This window comes from Silurus meridionalis, chromosome 26 (assembly GCF_014805685.1).
Source record: "Silurus meridionalis isolate SWU-2019-XX chromosome 26, ASM1480568v1, whole genome shotgun sequence".
NCBI lineage: Eukaryota > Metazoa > Chordata > Actinopteri > Siluriformes > Siluridae > Silurus > Silurus meridionalis.
In genome coordinates, this window is record NC_060909.1 from 1956200 (window position 1) to 1981291 (window position 25092).

The window sequence follows — 25092 nt, forward strand, 5'->3', positions numbered from 1 at the left end:
TTCTAGAACTACCCTATGATGAAATTTGGATTGAAGCAAGGCTAATAAACATAAGACTAACAGAAAATAAGTAAATAAAAATAAGTGTAAGCATTTATTTGCTTGTTCCAGCTTGTTGTAGGTCAGAACAAACCTGCTGTAAGGAAATAGGTTTTATTTTTTATTTTTGGTGGGGTTTTTTAAACGCTGCTGACCATATGCTTCATTCTTTCCTCGTGCTATAGCCACCACCCCCACCCGCCCGCGTGCCCAACCTTTCATAGTCAAGCCATGAATAACACACACACACACACACACCATGCAGCTGTCTTTGAACCATTAGACCACTGTGGTGTTTGAGTAAAGAAACACACCAACAAAATGTCATTTTCATTACAGGTTTATAAATTATTCATTCGAAATCGTCACCAGTAAATGTAACAATAAACCACTTATACACTTCAACCTTCAAAATCCGTCCAGAATGACTTGCATATAAAAAATTTTAGCGTGTGTCAATCTCTGTTTTTCTATTTTACCTACAATGCCGTTGGACAACACGCTAATTAGAGGTCACCCTACTGCTGGTCATTACTCTCAGCTTTAACACATCACCCACACTGTGGTTTAAATTAGAGGTCGGTCAATATGGGTTTTTCTCTGGCCGATGTTTTAGAAATCAGGGCAGCCGATATGATGCCAATTTTTTTTTGGCCCATATGTTTGGCTGCTGCTGTTTTTTTTTTTTCCTTTATTTCATATAATATAAGTTAATAAGAAATTATAAAGAAGATTGCTTAAACATTTATTGAACAGATCACAGGCCTTTTCAGTCAGGGCACTTGTTACTAGGTTTTGGTTCCCATGCCCACCTGTAGCCTAAAATACAGCTAGTTAAAGGCTGTTCTGTTACTCTCATTTTCTCTCCAAATGTTACTCTCTTGCTTTAGTTTTTGTCCACACTGTTGGCACTAGGTCGATTCTGCATGTCGAATCAGCAGCATGATCGGCTATTTAGCTTCGAGAACAAGTGCACTTGTCTTTGCATATTAGCAGACATGATTGAAAAAGCTACACGGATCCGTTAGTAATGAACGTGACAGGTGTCAACACTGCTTGCTTAGAGTGCCAAATACACTCTACTGCCACCCGCTGGTACGAGAGAGTTATGTTCTCTTATGCAAGTGCAGAATGTACAGGCACGGTTTGGTGCGTCAGATGCGCCTGCTTAATAATCTGCACGTTAGTAACGTTAAGAGAAACACCTCCACACACCTGCACGCAAGTCAGATGACTTTGTCAGGGTAAATATCATGGTTTTATTTTATTTTAATGTACTCAAAACATGACATTTACTGTGACAAAGTCACCTGATTAGCTTGCAGGTGTGTGGAGGTGTTTTTCTTTTAACGTTACTAACTTGTGAGAACTTCACCAACCTACACCAGGCTTCATCTGCTGCGTGTGTTTTCTGTCTGGAACCGAGACAGCTAATCATCTTTTCTTCCACATTAATAATGAAGCTGTTGGACTTAACTGCTGGTGTTGTTTCTCTTTTTTTTTTTTTTTTTCTTCTTCTTCTTCTCCCCAGTTTGTCATCTTGCACTTTTAGCCATTGATCAAAATCACCATACAAGTTCCACCACATGCAAAATTGTTCCATGTAGCTCTGTTAGGTCATCAGGAAACGTGTACAAAAACTGACTTATGAAAGAAAACTACCTGTGTGTTTAACACTGCATTTAAGGCTCTGGTTTACTAATCCGAAACTGCCACTGTTGGGCCTTTGAGTAAAGTTCTTAACCCTCTTTGTTCCAAGCTGACCCCATGCTCTGACCCTAACTTCCACACAAGAGATATGCAATGAAAATTGTCAATGTGCTTGAGATATATGTGACGAAGAACTTCCAGCAAATCACAGTCAAGTACTCGCACTGACCAGGGTGTAATACATTATTAAATTATTGCATCCTGTAGTTTCTTTAACCATGGTCCAGTGATTTCTAACACCCAGTCATATGACCCCCAACAAGCCAGTCACATCACTGGAAAAGCACATTGATGGTGCCAGAACACGATTGTGCCCCCGAGGGTTTCATCCACGTAGGGATTACCAGCGTGTTACCGGTCTCCATTCATGTTCACCGATCAGCCATTTTTATCAGCGTCAATCTGACACTCTGTTTACCTGACGCTGCACTCTGTTCTGCTTGGCTAGGAGAAAAGCTCACAAAAAAGTCCCCAACCATCAGCACTTTCATTGTGGGATCAGGGGAGTGGTTTGTCCGGCCCTGGCCCAATTAGGGGACCCTGCCCTGTTAGCTGCTAAAGCCTGTGTTGATCACAAAGTGCTGTCTTTTTTGCCCTGTGTTGGTCTGAGTTTGTCGTCTTCAGGTTGTTCTATGTGGTTTGTTTTTCCTCGGAGTCCGAATCGAATGTACTGAAGTCAGCGTATCGTCTTCTCTCACAGTTACTCCGTTTCCAAACACTGAATCTCGAAAGCTTTCGTTCAGGCGGCCTTTTCTTTCCTGGCGTTGTCATTTTTACATGACTGGAAAGCCGCCCTCTGTGGATACCGTTTTTGCTTTTTTTATTTATTTATTTTTTTCTTTGTACCTGAACTTAAAGTTCATCTGTTGTTTTGCATCGTGGCTTTGTGGAGAAACAGCTGTGGATTTGTGTTTAAGAAAATGTCTTCGTTTAACCTGGACTTTCTGCCAGAGATGATGGTGGACCATTGCAGTCTGAACCCGAGTTCATTGTGAGTACGGATATTTGTTAAATATTTGTTTGTGGTAAGTTTTGTTGAATCTTATTTTTCTCCTGTAATCCTAGCAAACCGCATCCTCCAAATATTTTTCTGTTTTCTTTCTTTTTAAAAACATTTCAGAAAGCATTACAATACACTCAATACAGTCCCTCAGTCTTCAAGAAATAACTGGAAACTAATTTTTTCCATGAGCAACTAACTGCCTTTCATCAATGATCTCTTTCTGTCCTAGCTTTTATTGTATTGAATGATAAATGAAACCTTGTATAATCAGCACTGCAAGTTGCTTTGGACAAAAGCGTCTGCCGAATAAATAAACGTAAAAATATATATGTACAGAGAACTTTCTTTGTCATGTCAGGTCTATCTAGTCTTTCTTGATATTTGATGCTGTAGAGCGCTGACCTCAACCCTATTGATCTCCTTTGGGATGAATGAACACTGACTGCACCCCTGGCCTTCTCACCTCCCCTACATCAGTACCTGACTTTACTAAACCTCTTGTGGCTGAATGAGCACAAATATCCACAAAATCTAGTGGAACGTCTTCCCAGACGTGTGAAGCGTATAAGAATAGCAAAGGGGACTAAACGTGGAATGAAAACTTTTGTCCATATAGTGTACGTCTTTAAGATTTCAAAGTGGCAATTTAAGGAGCCGCCTGAGCTGCTCATGAAGCCTCAGAGAACGTGTGGAGGAGTGAAGATGAAGTTAGCTGATTTATTAGGGTATAAGAACAAAAACTGTGTATAAAGTAGTGTTGTTAAAATCAGGTGCTTGTGGTATTCAATTGTTTAATCACGGTGTGTGTCAAAGTGTCCCACATTTTGTGTGGCAGCAGTGTTTAAGTGAGAGATAATTTCGCAAGGGTTGATTTTCATGTCATTTTGTACACCAAATGATTATTTTCGTTATCTAGTTATCGAAGACGTTACAACCCACAGACCTGTTGCTTATTCTGTTTTTTGTTTTCCTCACCATACTGTGTAATGTGTGTGTGTTTGAGAGAATCCAAGCTGGTGATCATGCTCTTTCTTCATTTCCTAGTGTTATTTGTTGTCTTAAAATGCAGCATGTCTCAGTTGTTTGAGTACACAAGTTTTGTGCAATTGACAAAGACAAGGATAGAAATGGAGCTGCAACTAATGATTATTTTGATAATGATATAATCAGATTTTTTTGTTCTTGTTTTTTCCCCTGATTAATCAGATAAAAGAAAACTAAAATTTTTAAAATGTTTAGCTTATTATAACTATATAAAATCCAGGGTATAATATATTTATGTATAAAAGTGTACTTTAAAAAATGCAAAAGCCACATATTAAGTTTAACTATCATTAATTCTGACATTTGATATAATTATAGTGGCTGCATGGGGGATTTCTCTTTCCGTTTCTTTCTGTTAAGAAAAAATAAAAAAATTTGAGTATACATGGTAAAGCAAATTGTATTTTTAAGGATAATTGCAGATGGCAAGTTGTTTTGACAATTTTTGTTTAAAAAATTGACTTTGTTCAGTTGTGAAAATACAAGCATCTAGAATATATAATTACATATTGTATAATAGTTATAAAATGTTATATACATAAGTTATACAAGCATTTGAACTTATAGTAAATCTGCAGTAAATCATGTTTGATAACAAGTTAACTGTTGTAGTAGACAAATGCTAAAAAAAAGAGAATGAAATGGAGAAACGCAGCAAGCTAACAGGCTTGATAATAAAGATAAATGAAAAGGAGAAAATATGCATTGGTGTAGGAATGAATTTTAAAAAAACAAAAAAAAACAAAGCTTTCCCTACTTTCTTGCAGTTTTGAGGCCACCTCTGCTTCATCTTTTTTGTTCTGTCTGCTTTGGAGTTGATTGTTCGAGTTCTCTCCAGGGATTGGAGGCTTTGTTAAATATATGCGATTCTATTGGTTGTAGGCCATATTCATTTTCAACATGTAAAGATATTCTGGCACTTCAGAGGGGGGTGACTCTTCCCGATTAGCAGAAGAAAACTTTGGATTTGACGAAGCTGCAATTGTGAGAAATTCAGGATCTATTTGAATTTTATGTGGTGGAAACAGGCTTTCATATGAATCTTCCCCTTGCTGTTTTCCCCTATTACTCCATTTTTCATTTTGCAGCGTTAGTGGCAAGCGCAGTGCTTTGTGTGTTTAGTTAAATGGATTTGTCTCGAATAATTTTTCTAATTTTTCACATTAATCGAGGAATCGTTACAGCCCTACTTTTCATAACGTACAGGTTGCCGTCTTCTTTGTTGCGTTTAATAAAAAATGCTCCTATTGCTTTGGATGACTCGGATGCACACTTTTTTCTGCTGTTGACTTTGTACTCTCCATGTTATCTTGCCCATCACGCTAACCTGTAACTTGAGCAGCCCAAATAGACATTTGTTGACGATGAATTTCTTTATTGATTATCAATTTGATCGATTAGTTGTTGCAGCCCTGCTTATTAACACACTTTTGTACTAGTTTAATAGTATCTCTATTCTGAGTATTTATACAGTTGTTTTTCTCATTTACACAATGTGTGCTGAATTATCAGACATTGGAGGGTGTTGGTTTTCTTTTGGATTGGAAATCTCATGATTTGGTGTTTTTGTTTTCTGGTTATTTGTTATTTCAGTTATAATGAATTTCTCCTTGAGCAGATAAACACGCTGTTCTTTGTAGATAAGGGTGTACCAGACCATATCTGTCCTTGTCTGAGTGTAAGGAGACCAGGCCTGCTGCTAATGGAAGTTTCTACTTGATGACAATACCTTATCAAATAGAGATTCACTACAGACCCTTGTTTAAATGGCTCGTTTTACCTTATGTGGATTTTCTACCAGATGTGTACTGGTAACTCCCTCTGAGGAAACTTGTCTGTCGAGCCCTGTACAGATTATGTCCTGTCTGTGGTACATACACCTAGTGGAGTGGCATCTCTACCTGTAATTGCAACTCAGCAGTCCAATACACTCCTGAATGGTACAGTCCAGAGTATGTGGTTAATCATTCCCTTTAGTTAGAGGCTATTTTGCTAACGGTGTGTATTTGCTGTACGTGGTGCTTCGTCCAGTTGTGTCTCAATTTTTATTTATCTTTGGCGTAAATGTTTTGAAAATCCCAGAAGGTCAGGCAAGTTTTTCCGAAAAAAAACTCAAACCAACCCATCTGGTAACAACCCTGTTGTGCTAATTAGGGCTGAAATGACTCGAGTAACTCCAGTAAATCGAATACAGAAATGAACCGTTTAGTTAATTTAATTACACACAGTGCACCATGTTTCTCCAAGGAACATAATTACTGACACATCACTCGCTAAACTCTGGAGCGCTCTGAACAGGTAAACGTTATAGAAACCTGTTTCCGCCACACAAAAATAACAGTTTGCCTAATTGCATTGTTTTTCTCGCAATCCTGACTTTATTTCTCCCAGTTCTGAGTTTATTTCTCGCAATTAGGTTTTTTTTTTTTTTGTTTTTGTTTTTTTTTAAGCAAACTGCCAGAAAGTTTTACACACTGAAAATGAAATACGCTACAATCAGTAAAATCGCATGGTATTAAACAAAGCCTCTGATCACTGGAGAGAACTCTAACAATCCACTCTGGAGGAGACGGAACAAGACAGATAAAGCAGAGGAGCCTCATTCCTACACCAACAGCTTCAAACTTGAGGCAGACTACATGGATGCACCAGAAATGTTGGATGTTTATAGAAATAAAGAATAAAGTCGCACTTGCGAGAAAAAAGTTAGAATTGTTAGGAGGAAAAAACTCGGAATTGCAATAAATAAAGTCGCAATTGCAAAGATAAAACTGGAAATTGCATGGAATAAAGTCGGTATTAGGCAAACTTTTTTAATGTGGCAGAAATGGGCGTTCATACAACACTAAAGTGCTGCAAAATGAAAAATGGAGGAACGGGGAGAAAACAACAAGGGGTGCACACTGTACTGTGCATTTACCCTTTAAAAAGTCATTTACAATTAATGTATAATTTATTAGATTTTTTTTTCTTTTTGTATTTGCATTTTGGTTTAATATGCCAATTAAATGGGTTTAGTTCATCAGATATTTTTTTTCTAAAAAAAGGAAACAAATTACTTGTTAATTAAGGGACCCATCTTATTGTCTCTTGTATGTTTATTATTGCTCTTTAATGAAGAAAAAAGTACTAGTTATCTGAATAATTGTAAATGTTAGAATACTTAATTAACAAAATCATCGATAGCTGCACCTCTAGTGCTAATACAAGATGCGTTTTTCCACCTAATAATGTTATTATACATTTCTTAATTTCAGAAACAAGAAGATGAATGGGACACTGGACCATCCAGACCAGCCCGACATTGACTCTATAAAAATGTTTGTGGGTCAGATCCCTCGTTCCTGGTCAGAAGAGCAGCTGCGGGAGCTCTTCGAGCCTTACGGTGCGGTCTATGAAATCAACATACTCCGAGACAGGAGTCAGAATCCCCCACAAAGCAAAGGTCTGGGACACAAACTACACAAATTATCTATAGGACTATGCTTTGTGATGCATATGTTAGATCATGTATCTGATCACACCAGCGCTATCTAAAAACAAAATGTTTTGGTGTTGATGTTTGATAGAACATCTGATTAATGACTTTGTTTCACTACTTTTTCTTCTCACCTGATTTGCAGGTTGTTGTTTCATCACATATTACACACGCAAATCAGCACTAGAAGCACAAAATGCCCTTCACAATATGAAAATTCTTCCAGGGGTGAGTATGGTCTGAGTGGATCATGACTGTTTTAAGATGTATACTATATGAACAAAAGTATTGGGACAAAATCTAGTGTTACACCTTCCCAGAAGAGTGGTGGTTATTGTAACAGGAAATGACTAAATATGAAATGGGATGTTTATAAAAAAAAAAGAATAAAATAAAAGAAGCACATTTCAACCTTATGGTTGGGTGTCCACAAACTTTTGGCCATATTATCTAGGTGTTGTATGTGTTGGTGTTTAAAGATTGAATGTCTGATGTGTTCATTCTGTCATGTGCCAGATGCATCATCCCATTCAGATGAAGCCAGCAGACAGTGAGAAGAACAACTGTAAGTATCATATGGGATTCTTGGTTTTAGGGGGTAATGAGAGGGTTTGGATTCTAACAACTAGGCCCAAAACGATATTAAACGCAGTTTCTCTCTCTCTTTTTTTCCCCCTCCTCTCTTTTTCCTCTCTCTCTCTCTCTCTGAGAAGTTGTCAAATCATTTTCACAGTGTGTGTCTCTCACTCTCTCTTTCATTGTGGTTGTCATATGACCACAAATTCTAGTCAGTAAGGTCAGGGGTCTTTCCTCCTCATAAGCAAACCTGTGGTGTTTCTCTGTCTGTCTCAGCGGTAGAAGACCGAAAGCTGTTTATCGGGATGATCTCTAAGAAATGCAACGAGAACGACATTCGGCTCATGTTCTCGCCCTACGGCCAGATCGAGGAGTGTCGCATTCTCAGAGGACCGGATGGACTGAGCCGCGGTGAGACGTCCTCGAATTCTGACTGCATCATGGCTATGCATTTCTAAAAATTGCTTTGAAAAATCCACAATTCTGTGAAAGTCAGAGTTAAAATAACTAGCAAGGCATGAATATTTTCAGACGGTGTCTGTTGGGACAGAGTTGTTATTTTCCTTTATTTTAATGAAAGAAGTGAATGTATTAGAATGATCTAAGTTTAATTTCCTGAAATGCTGTGTGGTTAAAAAAAAAAAAAAAATTCCAGGTTCACTAATTTACGTTGTTTTTTTTTTTTTTAACTTGTCTGTCACCTGTTGAGAGTTTTATTGATTGCATTATTTAAACCTCCTAAGTTTCATTGCTTTTATGGAATCTCAGAAAAGGCAAAAATCAGTATCTGTACAAACCTGCCTTTCTTTTTTCCACCTAGGTTGTGCCTTCATCACATTCACAGCCAGACAGATGGCACAGTCTGCCATTAAATCCATGCACCAATCACAGACCATGGAGGTACTGCAGTCTAACATATGATGTTCTTTGATCGTCTTGTCCGTCTCCGATTTCCTTTTTCCTCTTTTTCACTACAGTTTACGCTACTCTGTGTTAGTGTTAGAGGTATACAAGTGATGATCCAGGTCTGGGTGAACCGGATTTTAATGTATGATGTCGAGGTGAAGAGCATTTAAATAGGCCTTACACCTAGCAGTGGATTATCACCTTAAATCATGATCACAAGTTCAAATGTGATGTTTGCAGAGCAAAACTCATTTTATCATTTACTAAAAATGAAGCTGTTGGAGTTAATTCCTGGTGCTTTTATTTTTATTTATTTATTTTTTCCCTTTCCAGTCTGTATTAACCATATTAGTTCCACCACATGCAAAACTCCCCAAGAAGCTCAGTGAGGTCATTCAGAAATGTGTACAATCACTGTCTCACTTTGTACAGAACTGGAACTGAATGTTACCATGGTTACAGGTGTTAAAAAGCAGCCTATTAGTTTAGATTCAACTGACAAATGCAAACTTTGTGTGTTCACCTGAACTCCTTCCAGCCAATCACAATCCACTATTCACACTGACCATGGCATAAGTGTGTGCGTGTATATACACATGTTTATTTGAACTGATTGATTATATGATTATGATTATATTTTTTTTTGACTGTGTATGTGGATGATCAGGGTTGTTCATCCCCGATCGTGGTGAAGTTTGCAGACACACAGAAGGATAAGGAACAGAAGCGCATGGCCCAGCAGCTGCAACAGCAGATGCAGCAACTTAATGCTGCCTCCATGTGGGGAAATTTAACTGGCCTCAACTCGCTAGGCCCACAGTACCTCGCAGTGAGTACAACTAAGTGCTGCACACACTCACTTGGTTGAAGCCTGGTTTAAACTCCTTGTAAAGGCTTTGTGTAAGGACCTTATCATTGGTGGCTTTTCTAATACTTGAGCGAAACATGAAGTTGTAGCTCCTATTCCATTTCATTCCAGAAATGAAACAGCAGCTTCAATAGTGCTGAGCATCACATCTTTCTACTACTGCTTGGCACACAGGATATTGTTCTGATTTCACCCAGAGAACTAATAGATAATAATAGAATAATAATAGAACTAGGGTCAAATACAGTTGTAGATCTTGCTGATTTACTCCTACCGATCCCATTATTTAAATTTTTTTTAAAGGAACACCTACGCACCTAGTCATTCATGCAGTTATGTATTTGTTAAATCACGTGGCAGCAGTGCAATGCGTAGACAGATTGTGAAGATTACAAAAGCTATCAGAATGAGGTGAAAAATGTGATCACATGTATTTTCACTGTAACACTATAAATGAGCAAATATAAGCTTTGGAGTATAAACCAGGCTTAATATTTTATTTTTGGATACAAGTTTAGGCACCTTCTGTAGCATTGCATGGGTTGAAATGGGCACACGGCTTAGTATAAACCTACTGCAACAATCGACATGTTGCAGTATAGAGTAGAGCATGCGATTTCCTTCTGAAACACTTACAGGGTGTGCCTACCTATGATTCAATTAAATAAAGAATTTAAATGGTTTAATCGATTTGTTGTGCTGTAATCGAGTTGCACCTGGGCGACAGATCTATGTTTTGGCCTTTGGAACTCTATTTTGATCAGTCTAACAATTTTAGGGTGCCTACTGGATATTTGATTGGCAAAATTTGATTGGTGTTTCTTCATCCTCAAAGGCCGACATAGATGTGGAGCTCTTCTTTTTGTGAATGTGTTAGTGCTGCTCCATGGGTGTGCTGTGAAAATTCTTTTCTTTCCTTTATTTTCTTTTTATTTCTCTCCTATTACTCCTTTTTTATTTATTTATTTTACCCAATTTGTTCATTCATTCAATCTATCCTCATCCCACTCTCCCCTCTTCCGGTCAGGGTACAAATCAGGGTGTCGTCTATGTTAAAGGGTTGTCTTAAGTGCCACATAGTCCTGCTTGAAGTAGCGTCCGTGAGAGAAATGTCTGATTAAGATAAAAACAAATAAAACCTATATACTATGTGGACAAAAGTATTGAGATACTTAAATTCCTCCAGCCACGTGTGGAATTTCATTTTAATCCCCAAACTATAGCCACAGAATCAGAGGCACACAATTGTATAGAATGTCTCTGGATTAAGTAGCATGAATTTTCCGTTGTTTGAAGACAATAACAATGCCTCTGTGCACAAAGCCAGCTCCATGAAGATACATGGATTGGTGTGGAAAATCTCCTTCTATAGAGCTCCAACCATATTTTACATTTAAAATGGAATGGAAAGGCTTTACTTCTGTTTGGAGACATTTAAACATAGTGACTGATTATTGAGTTCTTTAATAAATGATTTCACCTAGTTTCTACTTGAGTGCCTGCATGTCTGTGGATGAGAGGGCAGTGTACACCTGGTGCTCAAACTTTAAAATATGTTGTGAGGGTTTAAAAAAAAAAAAATTATCACTACTACTTACTTCCTCGTTCTAAACCATTCATATGGTTATTTTTAGAGGAGAGGACCCTTTCACTACAGGCTTTGCATGGCTTGTGATATTATTATTATTATTATTATTATTATTATTATTATTATTATTATAGATAGATAGATACAACTTTATTGTCATTGCATTGTACAGGTACACAGCAACGAAATGCAGTTTGGCATCTACCAGAAGTGCAAAATGTAGCAGTCGTGCAAAAGTGCAGATAAACATCTAGCATATTTACAGTGCGGATAACTATCTGGCATATTTACAGCAGTGGTATATATATGAAGTATATACAGTGAATAAATATAAAGGCTATTTCAGTGCAGAGATGTGTGGACATTCAGAAGTACAGTGAATAAATATAAAGGTGTACAGTAATTAAGAAAAATGTAAAAGGTTACAGATCACAAGATTATGGCATTAAGGAGTAGCAAGCTGAATAAACAGTCTACTATATATAAAAAATATATATATATAAATATATACACATACATTATATACACAGATTAATGTGAAATGTTGGGCAGAATGTACAGTAATGATTATATAGTGTAATATACAGAGGAACTTATCAAATCTGCTGCTTTGCAGAGTTTACACTCAGATTAGCTGATTATATTGGGCACCAAAAAAAACCAACTACTTTTTCTTAGCACAATTTGGATATTTAAATGTTCATGGCTGGTTTTGAATTTAAGTAATAATAGACCCAAATATGCTGCGAATGACGCACTGCATTTACATTTTATTCCAATAATCATATAGGCTTCCAGTTTGCTTATGCTTCGGTTTTCTCGCTTCAGTGTTTGCTGCAGCTAATTAATACACAGCACGCTGTTTTTAAGGAGTGTGCCAATCAGTTGCGTGCTTTTTTTATGCACTAATCATAGCCGCGTGTTTGTGTGTGTGATTTCAGACGTGGATATGCGAACATTCTTTAATACGCAAGTATAAACCAATAGTATATTTATGCACTGGGATTTGATCTAGTTTTCAGACTCCGTACAGAGAAATCTCATTTTGTTGCATCGTCGCTTATTTTGTAACTTTGTCATGATTCAACCCCTCCCCCCTTCCCCAATTGCTTTATAAATTAAATTTTTTTTTTTTTTCCCTTTTTCTGACTTTATCCCTCGATCTCTCTCTTTACCTCGTTCCTCTTCTCACAGTCCTGGAAGCAGTCCTGACTCTCTGTGTTCTCTGTTTTGGTGTAATGTCTAGCTTTATTTGCAGCTCCTGCAGCAATCCACATCCTCGGGGAACGCTCTCAACAATCTCCACCCCATGTCAGGTGAGATCAGTGCTCGCTCTCTCTCTCTCTCTCTCTCTCTCTCTCTCTCTCTCTCTCTTTCTGTGTGTGTGTGTGTGTTAAAGCATAGAAGTCTTTATGGTCCAAATCTTTTTTTTTTTTTTTTTTTTTTGTATTAATTTCTATGCTTGTGTGCACAGGTCTGAATGCCATGCAGAATCTGGCTGCATTGGCAGCAGCAGCGAGTGCCACTCAGGCAACTCCGAGTGGCAGCAGTGCACTGACCACGTCCAGCTCGCCGCTCAGTGCGCTTACTAGCTCAGGTACTGCCTCCGGACAACAGACGCTTTCTGCCTGGGATAGCTGCAAGGGTTCGTTCTGCTTTTTAATCTCTCTTACCCAACAATGCCAGCTGCTCCTCAGTAGCCAGTGCTGTACAGTAATATTTCCGCTAACTTCTATGTATGTGATCTCTGCATTAACCCTACTGCTCTTTCCATTTTTCCTCTTAAAGCATTCCAGTGTATTCAGCGAGCTGCTTTTATGAGGAGAAATGCAATATTCGATTGATGTTAATTTTCCTTTCTGATTTCTAAACCTTTTTTTTTTTTTTTTGTCATTTAATCACCATAACCTTAAAACCACCTGCCTCATAGGTGTAGCTCATTCTTGTGTTTCCAAAACAGTTGAGTCCCGCACGCCACAAAACTCTAAAGGTGTGTGTGGTTATCTGGCACCGAGACATTAGCAGCACATCCTTAAAGACCTATTAGTGGTGAGGTAAACCCTCCACGGATCGAACTTGTTTGTCCAGCACATTCCACAGAAGCTGGATCTAATTAACGGCTGGCAAGTTTGGAGATTGAGTCAATCTGTGTGTTGCAGTTGGAATGTGCAGAGAGATTTATCCTGCTGAAAGATGACACTTGTCATTAGTTTCCCAGAACAACAATTCATCGTCTAGACTTTTTTCCCCTGGTGTCAAAGTTACTCTTTTTGTACTCCAATACATCTTGCTGTCTAATGCGTCCCATTTCTTTCCTTTTTTTGCTGTTTTTTTTAGTAGTACTTTGATTATATTTTAATTGTTTCCCTTTACTGCTCTCTGCACACAGCAGGTTCCTCTCCCAGTTCAAGTACTAATTCTTCTGTGAATCCCATGGCTTCTCTGGGTGCACTACAGTCTCTGGCTGCAGGTGCCGGTGCTGGTCTCAACATGAGTTCACTAGCAGGTAAGAAATTATTCTTATTTATTAATTATTCTGGTCTGTGACCGAAACTGGACATGGTGGTGATCACTTGTTAAATCATTTGGCATTCTAAAGATTTGAGACTTGTTGGAGAAGATAACATTTGTAACAAATATTTCTGTAGGCATGGCTGCGTTAAACGGTGGCCTGGGCAACGGAGGTCTATCTAATGGTTCTGGCAGCACTATGGATGCCTTGACACAGGCAGCTTACTCTGGGATCCAGCAGTACGCAGCCGCAGCCTTGCCCAGTCTTTATAACCAGAGCCTACTTTCTCAGCAGAGCATCAGTGCTGCTGGCAGTCAAAAAGAAGGTCAGTGTCAGGAGTAGCACATCTATGCAATTCAGTGTCCTTTAACTGTTTGAGCATTTTGCAGATGGGTCCAAACACTGGTTATACATTTGATCAGTAGAGTATGCTGCCATTTTTTTTTTATTCTTGGCCACAGATGGCTGTTGCAATATGTAATTTTCAGGACCAACACACTTTAATGTACATTTATTATTTTGTAGAAATCCTTATCCAGAGCGATAAGCATTAAGGGCCTTGCTCAAGGGCCCAACAGTTGCAGCTGGGTGGAGTACATGTCACTGTTGCATAGTATTTAATTGTAAGACTTTTGTAATACTGAGCAATTGTGTGTGAATCTTGAAACAAATCTAAAAACACTTAATACTGAGAGCAGAGAGCATGTTGGATTGCAACTTTCATGATTCTAAAGCTTGAAGCCAGAAAAGCAAAGAGACAAAAGCAAACTAGGGGTATAAGGGTACACGGAATTCTTGGTTCGGTACGTTTTTAAGTCACAGTTCGGTACAGTTAGGGGGAAGAAATGCCAAACACCAAGTTTCTTGTTATTTTATATTAATGCAGTTTTATATTATTAACATTTGTAAATATCAATGGTTTACGGTTTTAAATAAAATGCCTGCTTGGTTAAATAATATATAAAATATTTTATTAAAAAAAAAAAAAAAAAACCTATAGAATAAATTTAATTAATGCAGTACAATTTTATTATATTGATTAAAATTAAATAAATTGTAAAAATGTAAGTTTACATTTGAGACCCCATTTGAGTAACGTGTGCGCACACGCATGCATATGTTTTACATTCAATATTTAAGTTTTAAGTTTATTAATAATAATAATAATAATAAATGTGCTTAAAGTGCAAGACGGAGACTAAACAAACTTGCCACATAATACATTTGTAAAGGAACTCAGATTTGAATCTTTCTGTATCTTTTCTCGTTTTAGGATTATATATTATATATTCAGCAATTTTTTACTAATATTTTCACTAGCCACTATTTATGCTTTTCTTACCAAGCTCTGTATTTTCTTCATAGGTCCAGAAGGTGCAAATCTTTTCATTTATCACTTGCCACAGGAGTTTGGTGACCAGGACTTGCTTCAGATGTTCATGCCTTTTGGCAGCGTTATCTCTGCCAAGGTGTTCATAGACAAACAGACTAACCTCAGCAAATGTTTTGGTAAGCAGTTCATTATTAACTATATATGCCAATGTTCTTTTTAAAATTAATTCAGTAACTTTATTATATTGTCCAAATACTGTTCACTCTGTAGATAAAAGGTGTTGATTCTTGATTGGTCGATCGTGTGGGATTCTGTCATTTCAGACAAATTTATCAACTAATGAGCCTCTCAGGAATTGTTTTTCTGTTGCATGCATGATATTTAATGCAACAGCTCTGTACAGAGAATAGTCAAGACTTTCTGAGATTTCTGGTCTGAGGGTTTTTTTTTTTTTTCCCTTAATCAATTAATTGTTTATTTATTTGTCTCATGACTGCTGTGCAGAGCAACTCGGACCAGAACACTCTGGAATTAAAATGATAATTTCCTGTACAGTGTCTCTTGCTTTTTGCACATTACAATAGCATGAATGCAGCATATGCCTGTGTCAACGAAAAACCAAACTCAGCTGAGTGGTGATTATATCGCCTTATTTTTCATCATTTTTTCTTTGCTAGCATTCATACCTTTTTGAATACGGTCAGAAGTTTGCGTCTGTGGACCTCAGGGAAATCTGGCTACTGAAAATGTAACATTTTAAATTATATTCTGCTTAAATGAATGAAACGAGAGTCAGAAAATGGTCCGATCTCATCAAAGGTGCATGTTTAAACTCCTATTGTCACCATAAGCACAAAGATAACATCCAGAATAATTCTTGAATATTACATTCGAGCTTCAGGATTGGATACAGGATTTTACACACCTTTTGTTTGAGGAGCAGGGAAAAAGTAGAACTGGATTTTTGTTTGATTCTCTTAATTTTGTTTGCATTTTCAAATCATAACTTTTTTTATTTTTGTAGCTAATACAACATTCCAGACTTTCAGGATTTTCCAGGATGCACACACAACTTAAGAACCGAACCAAAAGTCCGGAGAATTTGTTTCCGCTGATTATTGATAGTTAATGCTGATCAATGATCTCTCACCACTATCTTTTAATGTATTTATTTACGTTTGTTTATTCGCAGGCTTTGTGAGTTACGACAATCCCGTTTCATCCCAGGCGGCCATTCAGTCAATGAACGGTTTTCAGATCGGAATGAAACGACTGAAGGTTCAACTAAAACGATCCAAAAATGACAGCAAGCCATATTGAGTGCTTTTACTCTAAAATGGACTTGGTTTGAAAATGTGTCCCCGGTAAGTTGTGTGTGACGCTGGAAAAGTACAAACGCCTGCCCCTTACCCCTTAACCCCTTTTCCTACTGTTCCTTCACTCCTTTTTTTTTTTTCCCCCCCCTACATATCTTCTTTCTTAAAAAAAGAAAAGAAAAAACATCACAAAGAAAAGGAAAAGCAACATGCAAAATTGAGGTTGTTTGGTTAAGATATTTTTTAAATTGTTAGGCTTCATGGAAATTAATTTCTTTTAAAAGATTTTGGTGCCATATGAATCTTTCTTGCTGTGTTCAAATCGTTCATCAGAAGGATGTTGCACAATGAAATGCGGTCGCTGACAACTCTCGGTTCACTGTCATTCTCTCATCCCGATCATGTTCCTGCAGATTTTACCTGTTGTGTTTACACTATTGACTCGAATCATGTGTGTATATGTATGTGTATATATATATACACACACATACATATATATACTCCTGATAGTCAAACCGATGCCTCCTTGTAAAAGCTGCCTTTTAAATAGAATCTGGAGGTCTGCTGCATACATGCAAACGATAATCGTTTTGGGGTTTTTTTTCACCACGATCTGAAGCAGGTCGCTCATCAGACTCTTGTTTCCATAGATGCCTTTTTAATGTTTTTTTTTTTTTTTTTTTTTTCTGGTCTTTTTTATTATAGTAACTTATTTATTTATTTAAAATACTGCTAATTTATTTAAAACAGATTGTTGTGTACATTTTAGGGTTTTTTTTTTTTCCGTGTTTTATTTATAAAACATTTTCATTAAATTGTGGTGTTTTGTTGGGGTTGTTTTTTTTTTTTTTCTCACTTACCAAAAAAAAAAAATAATATTTGGTGAAGTAATTTGTTTTACCCTGTAGTTTATTAGGACAATGTTGCTCGGCACACGAGCTGGTCCTGTCGACAGAGATGAGTAGTACCAGGATGTAATGTTTACTCTCAGGATTGCTTCATTATTTATTTATTTATTTTGATCAGATAAAAACAAAAAATACCAAAATAAAGCAGATTAGCACCGAATGAGCGTCCTTTTAACATAACTTTACCACCGGATAGGAAGCTATTCATATATGCTTTTCACATAGTCATTCCCTTCTGTCACCTCAAGGACACAAGCCACTTTAATTTAGTCCCCAAGGCATTTTAATTAATTACGATTCACCGCTGAAGTCACTTCGTGCCACGGAAATGACATTCAAAAGTATTATGTAAAAACTTTTGGAGAGATGACATTCAAGTTGCCTGATTTTCTTCTTCTTCTTCTTTTTGTGATGTGAGGGTGATTTTATTTAAAAAGAATTCACCTCAGTCCAAGTGGTTGTTGTATGCTTTAAGCAATAATTGCATCCTGAGTGTGACGTCTGTCTAAATTTACAGATAAAAATACACTTGCTATAGTCGGTTATTTATTTTGTCCTTCCACTTCAACATATTCTTGTGAAATTTCCAAATAAGTACTTGTCTCCTTTTTTTTTTTTTTTTGTTTGGTTTTTTTAATAATCTTTCCTTCTTACTTAGTTTGGCATGTCCAAGTTCCTCTGTACACTTAAATTGTAATCATGAATAATTAGTAAACCTTTATATTAAGGTTAATATTTAATCATTTCATTAAGGCCTACAGGGTCTTGGTGGGGTTTTTTTTTATGGATGTGGAAGAGAAACCATTGACCAGATGATGTGTATATGACTTAACTCTTATGCCTTTTTCTATTTTTATAGAGGTTTTATAATATTGCCTAAAAAAATATTTCTCTGAATTAAAAAAAAAGTTTAATAATCAGTCAGAAGAAATTCAGCAGTATTTTGTAGAATCCTGATGTGAAGTTTTTGTGAATACATTCACAAATTGTTCAAGCGACAGGCATGTGGCCCTTTTTTCTTTTTAGCTGTAAGTGTATTGTCTTTTGTCCAACACTCAAAAATTGTACCAAGAGTTCATGCGTAGATGTCGAGCTGCTGAAGCTTCTATGATGCTCTTCCAGGGTTCAGTAGAAAGTTGTTGGAAGAGGAAACACAATTGTCCTGCCAGTTTGATGAATGATTTTTGCATCACACAAGCATGTGGCCAAAGGTTTGTGGACACCTCAGCCTACCCTTTGAACATCCTTTTTTACATTTAGTCCCCATTTCCTCTAATAATAAGCTTCACTCTTCTGGGAAGATGTTCCACTAGATTTTTTTTTGTACTCATTCAAACACAAGGTACTGATGTAGATGAGGTGAGGAGTCCTGGGGTGCAGGCAGCGTTCACATCCACCCCAAACGTGTTCAATATGGTTTTACATCTCTATAGCAGATGGGCTGGATTCCACTCCAGCCCATGTAAATCATATCTTCTTCATGGAGCTGGCTTTTTGTGCGCAGGGGCATCGTCATGCTGGAGAACAGGTTTAGGTCTCCTAGTTCAAGTGAAGGGAAAAGATGGTCCTGTGTGCTTCCAACTTTGTGCTAAAGGTTGGGAGAAGGAGCACATATGCTGGAAAAGTAGGGTGTCTCAATACTTTTGGCCATGCTGTGAGCGCTAAAAGCAGCATACAAATAAACGAAAATATAATACGAAACGTCCTACAGCCGGCGTTGTATAATCAGTCAAAAAGCGAGAGAATTGCTTGTTTTGTTTTTTTTTTTACTTTGAGAAGCGAGTATTAATCCACGACTAAAGATAAACCCAGCTGCGTCTTGGTACGAAAGCTCGCCGTCCCGAGTGTCACGTAAAACATTAATGAACTACGATAGCTTTAATCTGAACCCTGGAACTCTTACCGTGTTTGAATTCTGGTCCTGTAAATGCTCAATCTATGGTCTCTGTGCCTCTGTAAGGGAAAATAGTAATAACAAAACATGTAATAGTATAAACTGGTTCAGGCCTGAGTGTGTGTTTTAGAGCTGTCATGTACATTTCTGAATCCAAAGATTATTTTACATGGGGACTCTTGCTCTCAGACCTTATGACTACTATCTACATGTTCGGGGGTATTTATAATTACTTATTTATTTAATAATGTATTTATTTGGGTCCTAGTACAAGAAGTCATTGTGTAAGAAGCGCTGGGGTTCGAAAGCAGCTGCATGCTTACAGGACGCTCACTTAGTTTCACTGATGTGCCAAACAGTCCTATATATAAAATACAAGCTGCTGTATGGGATACGTTTGTCTTAAATTTTTTGTGCGACTTGAATATACGTGTAGGTTACTGTCACTGTTTGCCGTTAGTTTTTTTTTTATAAATATATACAGACTGTAAACGTTCTTATTTCTATTATTATTTTTGCCCGTTATAGGACCTGTATGCACAACTAGTAAGCTGCCTTCACGTTGTCTGTTGTTCGCGTTTACTTATACGACCCAAGCACAAACTGAACTGTACATTTTAAAAAGGTCTAGGGAAATAGAAAAGCACAAAGATTTTTTTTTTTGCATAGAAACGACGGCTATTTGAGAGAGGAAAAAAAATGTGAAGTCAATCAGCTTTACCGTTGAATGTCGCTGATGCCGATTGCTTTATTTGATTTTATTTTCAAAGTCTATTGGAAACCCTAGCTACCTACATTAAAATACACCATGTTGAAGCTTTGTTGTTGTAGCTGTTGGTACACACGCTTTTTTGTCGTCTCTTGGTGGTGTTGGATGTAAAAAAAATTTCCCCTTAACTCCTTTTTGGCATGTTGCTTGTCTCTCCTCCTCCTCCTCCTCCTTTTTTCTTTCTCTTATCCCCCTGTGTTGCATTCAATGTTCTATCCAAAGTAAGTAATGTATACCTTTTGTACTTGTGACCCCTCCCCTTTCAACCAAACCCCACCCCCCATGAACCTTCTCCATGCAGAGATAATCATTTTGACATGATTTTCTGTTTCTTCTCCTCTCCTTTTTTCTGTTGTGGCTTTAACCTAGTTTTGTTGTTCGTTATATTTTTTTTTGTTTGTTTTTTTCGTTCTAGATATCTTCGTGCCCGTTTGTTCATCGTTTCCCCCTAGCATGTCGATGTGACGTCAAAAGTTCATCGTCCAGTCCGTTGTCCTCTTCGCTTCTCTGACGCTTGAAATTTTTCCACCCTTGACCTTTTTTTTTGTGTGTTAACTTCAGTGTGGTTACTTATTTTGTTTGTGTTTTGTGTGGTGTTCATTTCTGTTTGTGCTGCCAATAGGGGGCGCTAGAAAGACTGCTGTTACTTATTAACTAAAATAAAAAAAAAATGTAAAGTTTCTTGTTCAGAACAGAGTCTATTTTTGTAGAACTTGCGAACATAACCACTAGCAAACGTTTTTAATTTTCAGTGTTTCGTTACCCAGTTCGATCGTTTTTTTGTTTCGTGAAATGAATTTTATTTTTGCATTGTTTTAGAGCAGTCTTTCTAGTGCACTCGTTTTTACTCTTTTTGTTTCCTCTAAAAGCAGCCAATCCATTTATAGAATCACTTTGTGTGTGTGTGTGTGTGTTGGGTGTGTTTTCCTCTTTTTCTCACTTGTACACTCTTTTCTTTTTTTTTTTTTTTTTTTTTTTTTTTTTAAATTCACATTTTGCTGAAACTGAGGATAACCTTGTTATTGTGCTAGGGTTTAGTTGGCATGATATATATTTTTTCCGTTTTGTTTTTGATGGCATAATTTTTTGGGAGTTCTTTAACAGTGTGACGTTATGATAGACACTTGAATTGCTTTTTCTTCTTTTCGTTTTTCCCCTGTTTAGCGTGTCAGGATATCATAGGCACATGCTTTTTTTTTTTATTGTGTGAAAATCAGGATTAGTCTGAAATAAATTAAAAATAAGCATAAAATGAGCGAAATTAAGTTGTCAGTTAGTATATGAGTGTGCGTTTCTTTTATTTTTTTGTAACTGCACTGACATCCTCAGCAAAATGTGATTTAGTTGTGTTGAAACAAAAAAGAAAATAATTATACATATATATCTATAAAAAAAGAATAAAATGGTGCCAAAAGTTTTGCATGTTGCTGTTGGTCACATTTTATGTATTTTTCATGTCTCCTGGTCCCACTTTTAAATAATTAATTTTAAATTTAGTTATAACCACGTGTTAAAAGTGGATTTTATTATTTTTTTAAAGGTATTTGTAATGAAGATTTCTTGTATTAAGCACGGGCCAGAAATCCTTCTTTTTTGAAAAGTTTGTGGCATGTTGAACGGTCCTGAGTTTTCTGATCAATCTGTTTAAGTTTTGGGTTTGTTGTCCTCAGTCGTAGCCACAGCGCCGTCTTGTAGTCCGTCTGTCTTTAACTTTTTTCCCCCTGGTAATAAGGCTTCCCTCTTAAAATAAAATTTCCACGCTTTAAATTGCCCTTTTTTTTTTTTTTAAAGGATTTGGCAACCTGGTTTTATTTCAACAGTTGATTGCTAGCGCACAAAAAAAAAAAAACTTTTTTTGGCAAATTGGGTTTAACGCTGCAATTTTTTGGCATTTTATATCTAGATTTTAAAGCTGCTGTTTGTTTCAGTGTACTCTGAAAAATGACCTGTGGGATGTTTGTCATTATATTGATACAGAGTGATTGTATTTAATAGTAAGAAAATTGTACAGTTTTTGCCTTTTTCTACTTCCACGTTGTTTCGCAATGTGAATGAGATCCGTGGAGAAGTGTAGAACTCACCACCACCATTGCTACGACCAAACATGCGTCTAAACTCGATTCAGTGATGAAGCAGCCTTCAGTCGAATTTTTTTTTTTTTTTTTTTATGGTTTTCACTGGAATTGTAGACTGAGGAGACGAATAGATGTCTTTAGTGGAGTGTTATTTCTAAATGTTTTTTTTTTGTTTTTTTTTGAGGTTTTATTTAAATTGTGATGGAAGTTCAACATTGATTTTCTTTTTTCCATGCTACTGTCTGCGCAGAGGTATAGCGACGTGCGTACACCACCACAGTAATTTTTGTAGTTTCCTTTGGTCGGGTTGTTTTTTGTCTGATTAAAACTGAAAAGATTCACATCCTGCTTTTATGTTTTGTTTTGTTTTGACTCTCGTACAACTTTCAAGTGTGAAATTGTTTTCCTGTCGCTGACACATCCGACCTGAATGACCCGGGCCTGCAGCACCAGATCCTGGGATATAAAAACAACATCGTGACACCTTGATTATGTATTGAACAATTACATGTAACTTCTATTTCCTAAATACAAGCAAAAGAGGTAGAGAGAAACGATCAACATGATCTTTTTATAAAAACAATGAGGTGCAACAATGGAAATGTTATTGTAACATCACAAATTTGTAGTGTTCTGCATGTATATGTATAAATAATATTCCAGGTGTGAGGTATTAAAGGATGTTGGTGCACAATCTGGAGGTGAAGAAGGTCCCCAGGTGAAGCAGAGAGCATTAAAATGCCATGTAGCCGTGGATCATCACCTTATACTATGATCATTTCCCAGCATTGAGCGAAATTGACCCAATAGATCAAAATAACTTGTTGCTCCATGAAGGTCAGTGAGGTCATTAGGAAATGTGTTCAATTGCTCTGGATGGAACAGGAACTGTGGTTGTACCATTGTTACCAGTGTTTGTAAGCAGCACATTCGTTTAAATTTAAATACCAAACACAAACTACCTCCGTGTTCAACTCTCTGAACTCCTTCCAGCCAATCACAATCCACTAGTCACACATGAACTTCCAGCCAATCACAATCCACTATTCACACATGAACTTCCAGCCAGTCACAATCCACTATTCACACATGAACTTCCAGCCAATCACAATTCACTATTCACACATGAACTTCCAGCCAGTCACAATCCACTATTCACGTATGAACTTTCAACCAATCACAATCCACTATTCACGCATGAACTTCCAGCCAATCACAATCCACTATTCACACACGAACTTCCAGCCAATCCACTATTCACGTATGAACTTTCAACCAATCACAATCCACTATTCATGCATGAACTTCCAGCCAATCACAATCCACTATTCACACTGACCAGGAGATGGAAATGAGACAGGAATCCTACCACACACTAGTAAGTGTTTATAATCTCCAATTTACTTTCCATCAAGTCGACAATATTGCTGATATTTTGGCGTGATTGATTTGAACCCTACAGGCACAGGGACTACGTTTTCATCACATCCATGTTTCTAATAACACATTTTTTCCCCTTACAATATTTATATAGAATAGTAGAAGCACAGAAGTTCATCTGTTCTTCAGAGCTTGCTGTCCTGCTTGGACTCTGAGGTGGTAAGAGGAGCTAGATGTTTGTATTTAGGTGTGATGTTAATATAAACAGAGCTTTCATAAGGATCACGCATCACGATGCGATGAAGATCCCGACTGTCCTTCTGGACCTCCTCAAGACTCTTCTCTGTAGACACGCTCCTGTCGGGTTCCTCCGGGTACAAACTGTCTCCTGTAGGACACACAAGGCAAAGCAAGATGTTTGAGCGGTGTTAATCTGGAATCTATCAATAAGCACAAATCTCCCAAAACATCTATTGGAACATCTAAGCAGAAGAGTGGAGGTTATTCTAACAACACACAGGGACTAAATGTGGAGTGAGATGTACAATCAGTCTCATGCTCAGGTGTCCCAATACTTTTGTTCTTTAGTGTAGCTCTCACAGTGACTCAAAACATCTGATCTGTTATTAGAGAAAACGTCTGATCCAAACCTGGTAAGAGAGATATGTGGCAGTCTGAAGTCCTTATGATGACAGGTAGACATCTCTCGCAGCCTTCCGTCGATCTCCGTCTGGCGAAGTCGTGAAGGTCGCTTAGTGAAGAAAAGTTCAACATTCGTCCGATATCGTAGAACTGAGGTGGCGCAATCCAGAGGTCTCGTTCTCTGTAGCTGTGAAGTATTTCAGGTGGTGTAGACCACTGGAGGAAACAGAGATAAAGAGTGTACAGGGTCAAAAAGGTTTGAGCTCAAGCTGGGTGTCCCAGTCCACATTTATTCCTGTTATAATAATCTCCAGTCTTTTGGGAAGATGTTCCACTAGATTTTGTGGAGATTTGTAGCTCATTCAGCCACAAGGACATTAATAAATTTGGGGGTGGGGGGTGAGGAGGACAAACTTTGCATCAGTGAGACCAGGAACATATGAGGTCATGTTACCCATCACTTAATCAGGAATACCTGCAACTTCACGCATTTAGCCAATCATTATTCGCAGATTAAACACACAAATGTGCACGTGATAAATTACTCAAATCTTATAGAAATAATGTGAATTCTTCAGAATTAAATTCTATTCTCATTCAAGAATTGGCACTAATGTAATTCTTCATAATCTGTGAATACAGTATGAGAAGGAGGTTTGTGTAGAAGGTAGAGGCATAACGATACACGTATTCCTACAGATTTTTTTCGGTACAGGGTTTTCGGTTCGGTGCACGTCTGCACGTGCAAAACAGTTCAAATCTGAGTTCCCTCAGGAAAGTATTAAGTGGCGGACCGCAAGTTTATTTAGTCTCCGCCTTGCACTTTGAGCTCAGTGTCACTTTTTATTATTATTATTATTATTATTAAACATGAAAACATAAACAACAGTACCAGGAGTATGAAATACAAATACAATACTGGAAATACGGTTTGTAGTGTGTTGTAACAATTTTGTTACGTGAAACTGTGGCCCCTCCCTTTTTTCACGACAGTCTAGCGGATTCTTCTGCATTTGCTTTGAAGAATTTCTCTTAAAAGGAGAAAATCCTG

General features: G+C 37.3%; 2 protein-coding genes across 13 annotated transcripts in view; one reads left to right on the forward strand and one right to left on the reverse strand.

Annotated features, from left to right (window-relative positions):
* celf1 (cugbp, Elav-like family member 1) overlaps positions 1–22360 on the forward strand; it is a 28513-nt gene extending 6153 nt beyond the window's left edge. For 2 of the 12 annotated variants that reach the window (XM_046840222.1, XM_046840223.1), the window contains 13 exons: positions 7054–7241; positions 7420–7502; positions 7791–7839; positions 8127–8261; positions 8671–8750; positions 9412–9585; positions 12459–12528; positions 12687–12857; positions 13602–13718; positions 13861–14049; positions 15090–15233; positions 16250–16421; positions 20360–22360. In XM_046840222.1, coding sequence (XP_046696178.1) covers positions 7064–7241; positions 7420–7502; positions 7791–7839; positions 8127–8261; positions 8671–8750; positions 9412–9585; positions 12459–12528; positions 12687–12857; positions 13602–13718; positions 13861–14049; positions 15090–15233; positions 16250–16377 — 1518 coding nt within the window. In that variant the 5' untranslated portion in view covers positions 7054–7063 and the 3' untranslated portion in view covers positions 16378–16421; positions 20360–22360. The remainder of the gene's footprint in view (positions 1–7053; positions 7242–7419; positions 7503–7790; positions 7840–8126; positions 8262–8670; positions 8751–9411; positions 9586–12458; positions 12529–12686; positions 12858–13601; positions 13719–13860; positions 14050–15089; positions 15234–16249; positions 16422–20359) is intronic. The other 10 variants (XM_046840224.1, XM_046840229.1, XM_046840230.1 and 7 more) reach the window with 10 other exon arrangements.
* Positions 22361–23298: 938 nt separating this feature from the next.
* Positions 23299–25092, reverse strand: part of nudt19 (nudix (nucleoside diphosphate linked moiety X)-type motif 19) — a 4777-nt gene continuing 2983 nt past the window's right edge. Inside the window, exons 3-4 of the mRNA XM_046840550.1 lie at positions 24050–24257; positions 23299–23787 (exon numbers count right to left, since the gene is read on the reverse strand). Coding sequence (XP_046696506.1) covers positions 23585–23787; positions 24050–24257 — 411 coding nt within the window. The 3' untranslated portion in view covers positions 23299–23584. The remainder of the gene's footprint in view (positions 23788–24049; positions 24258–25092) is intronic.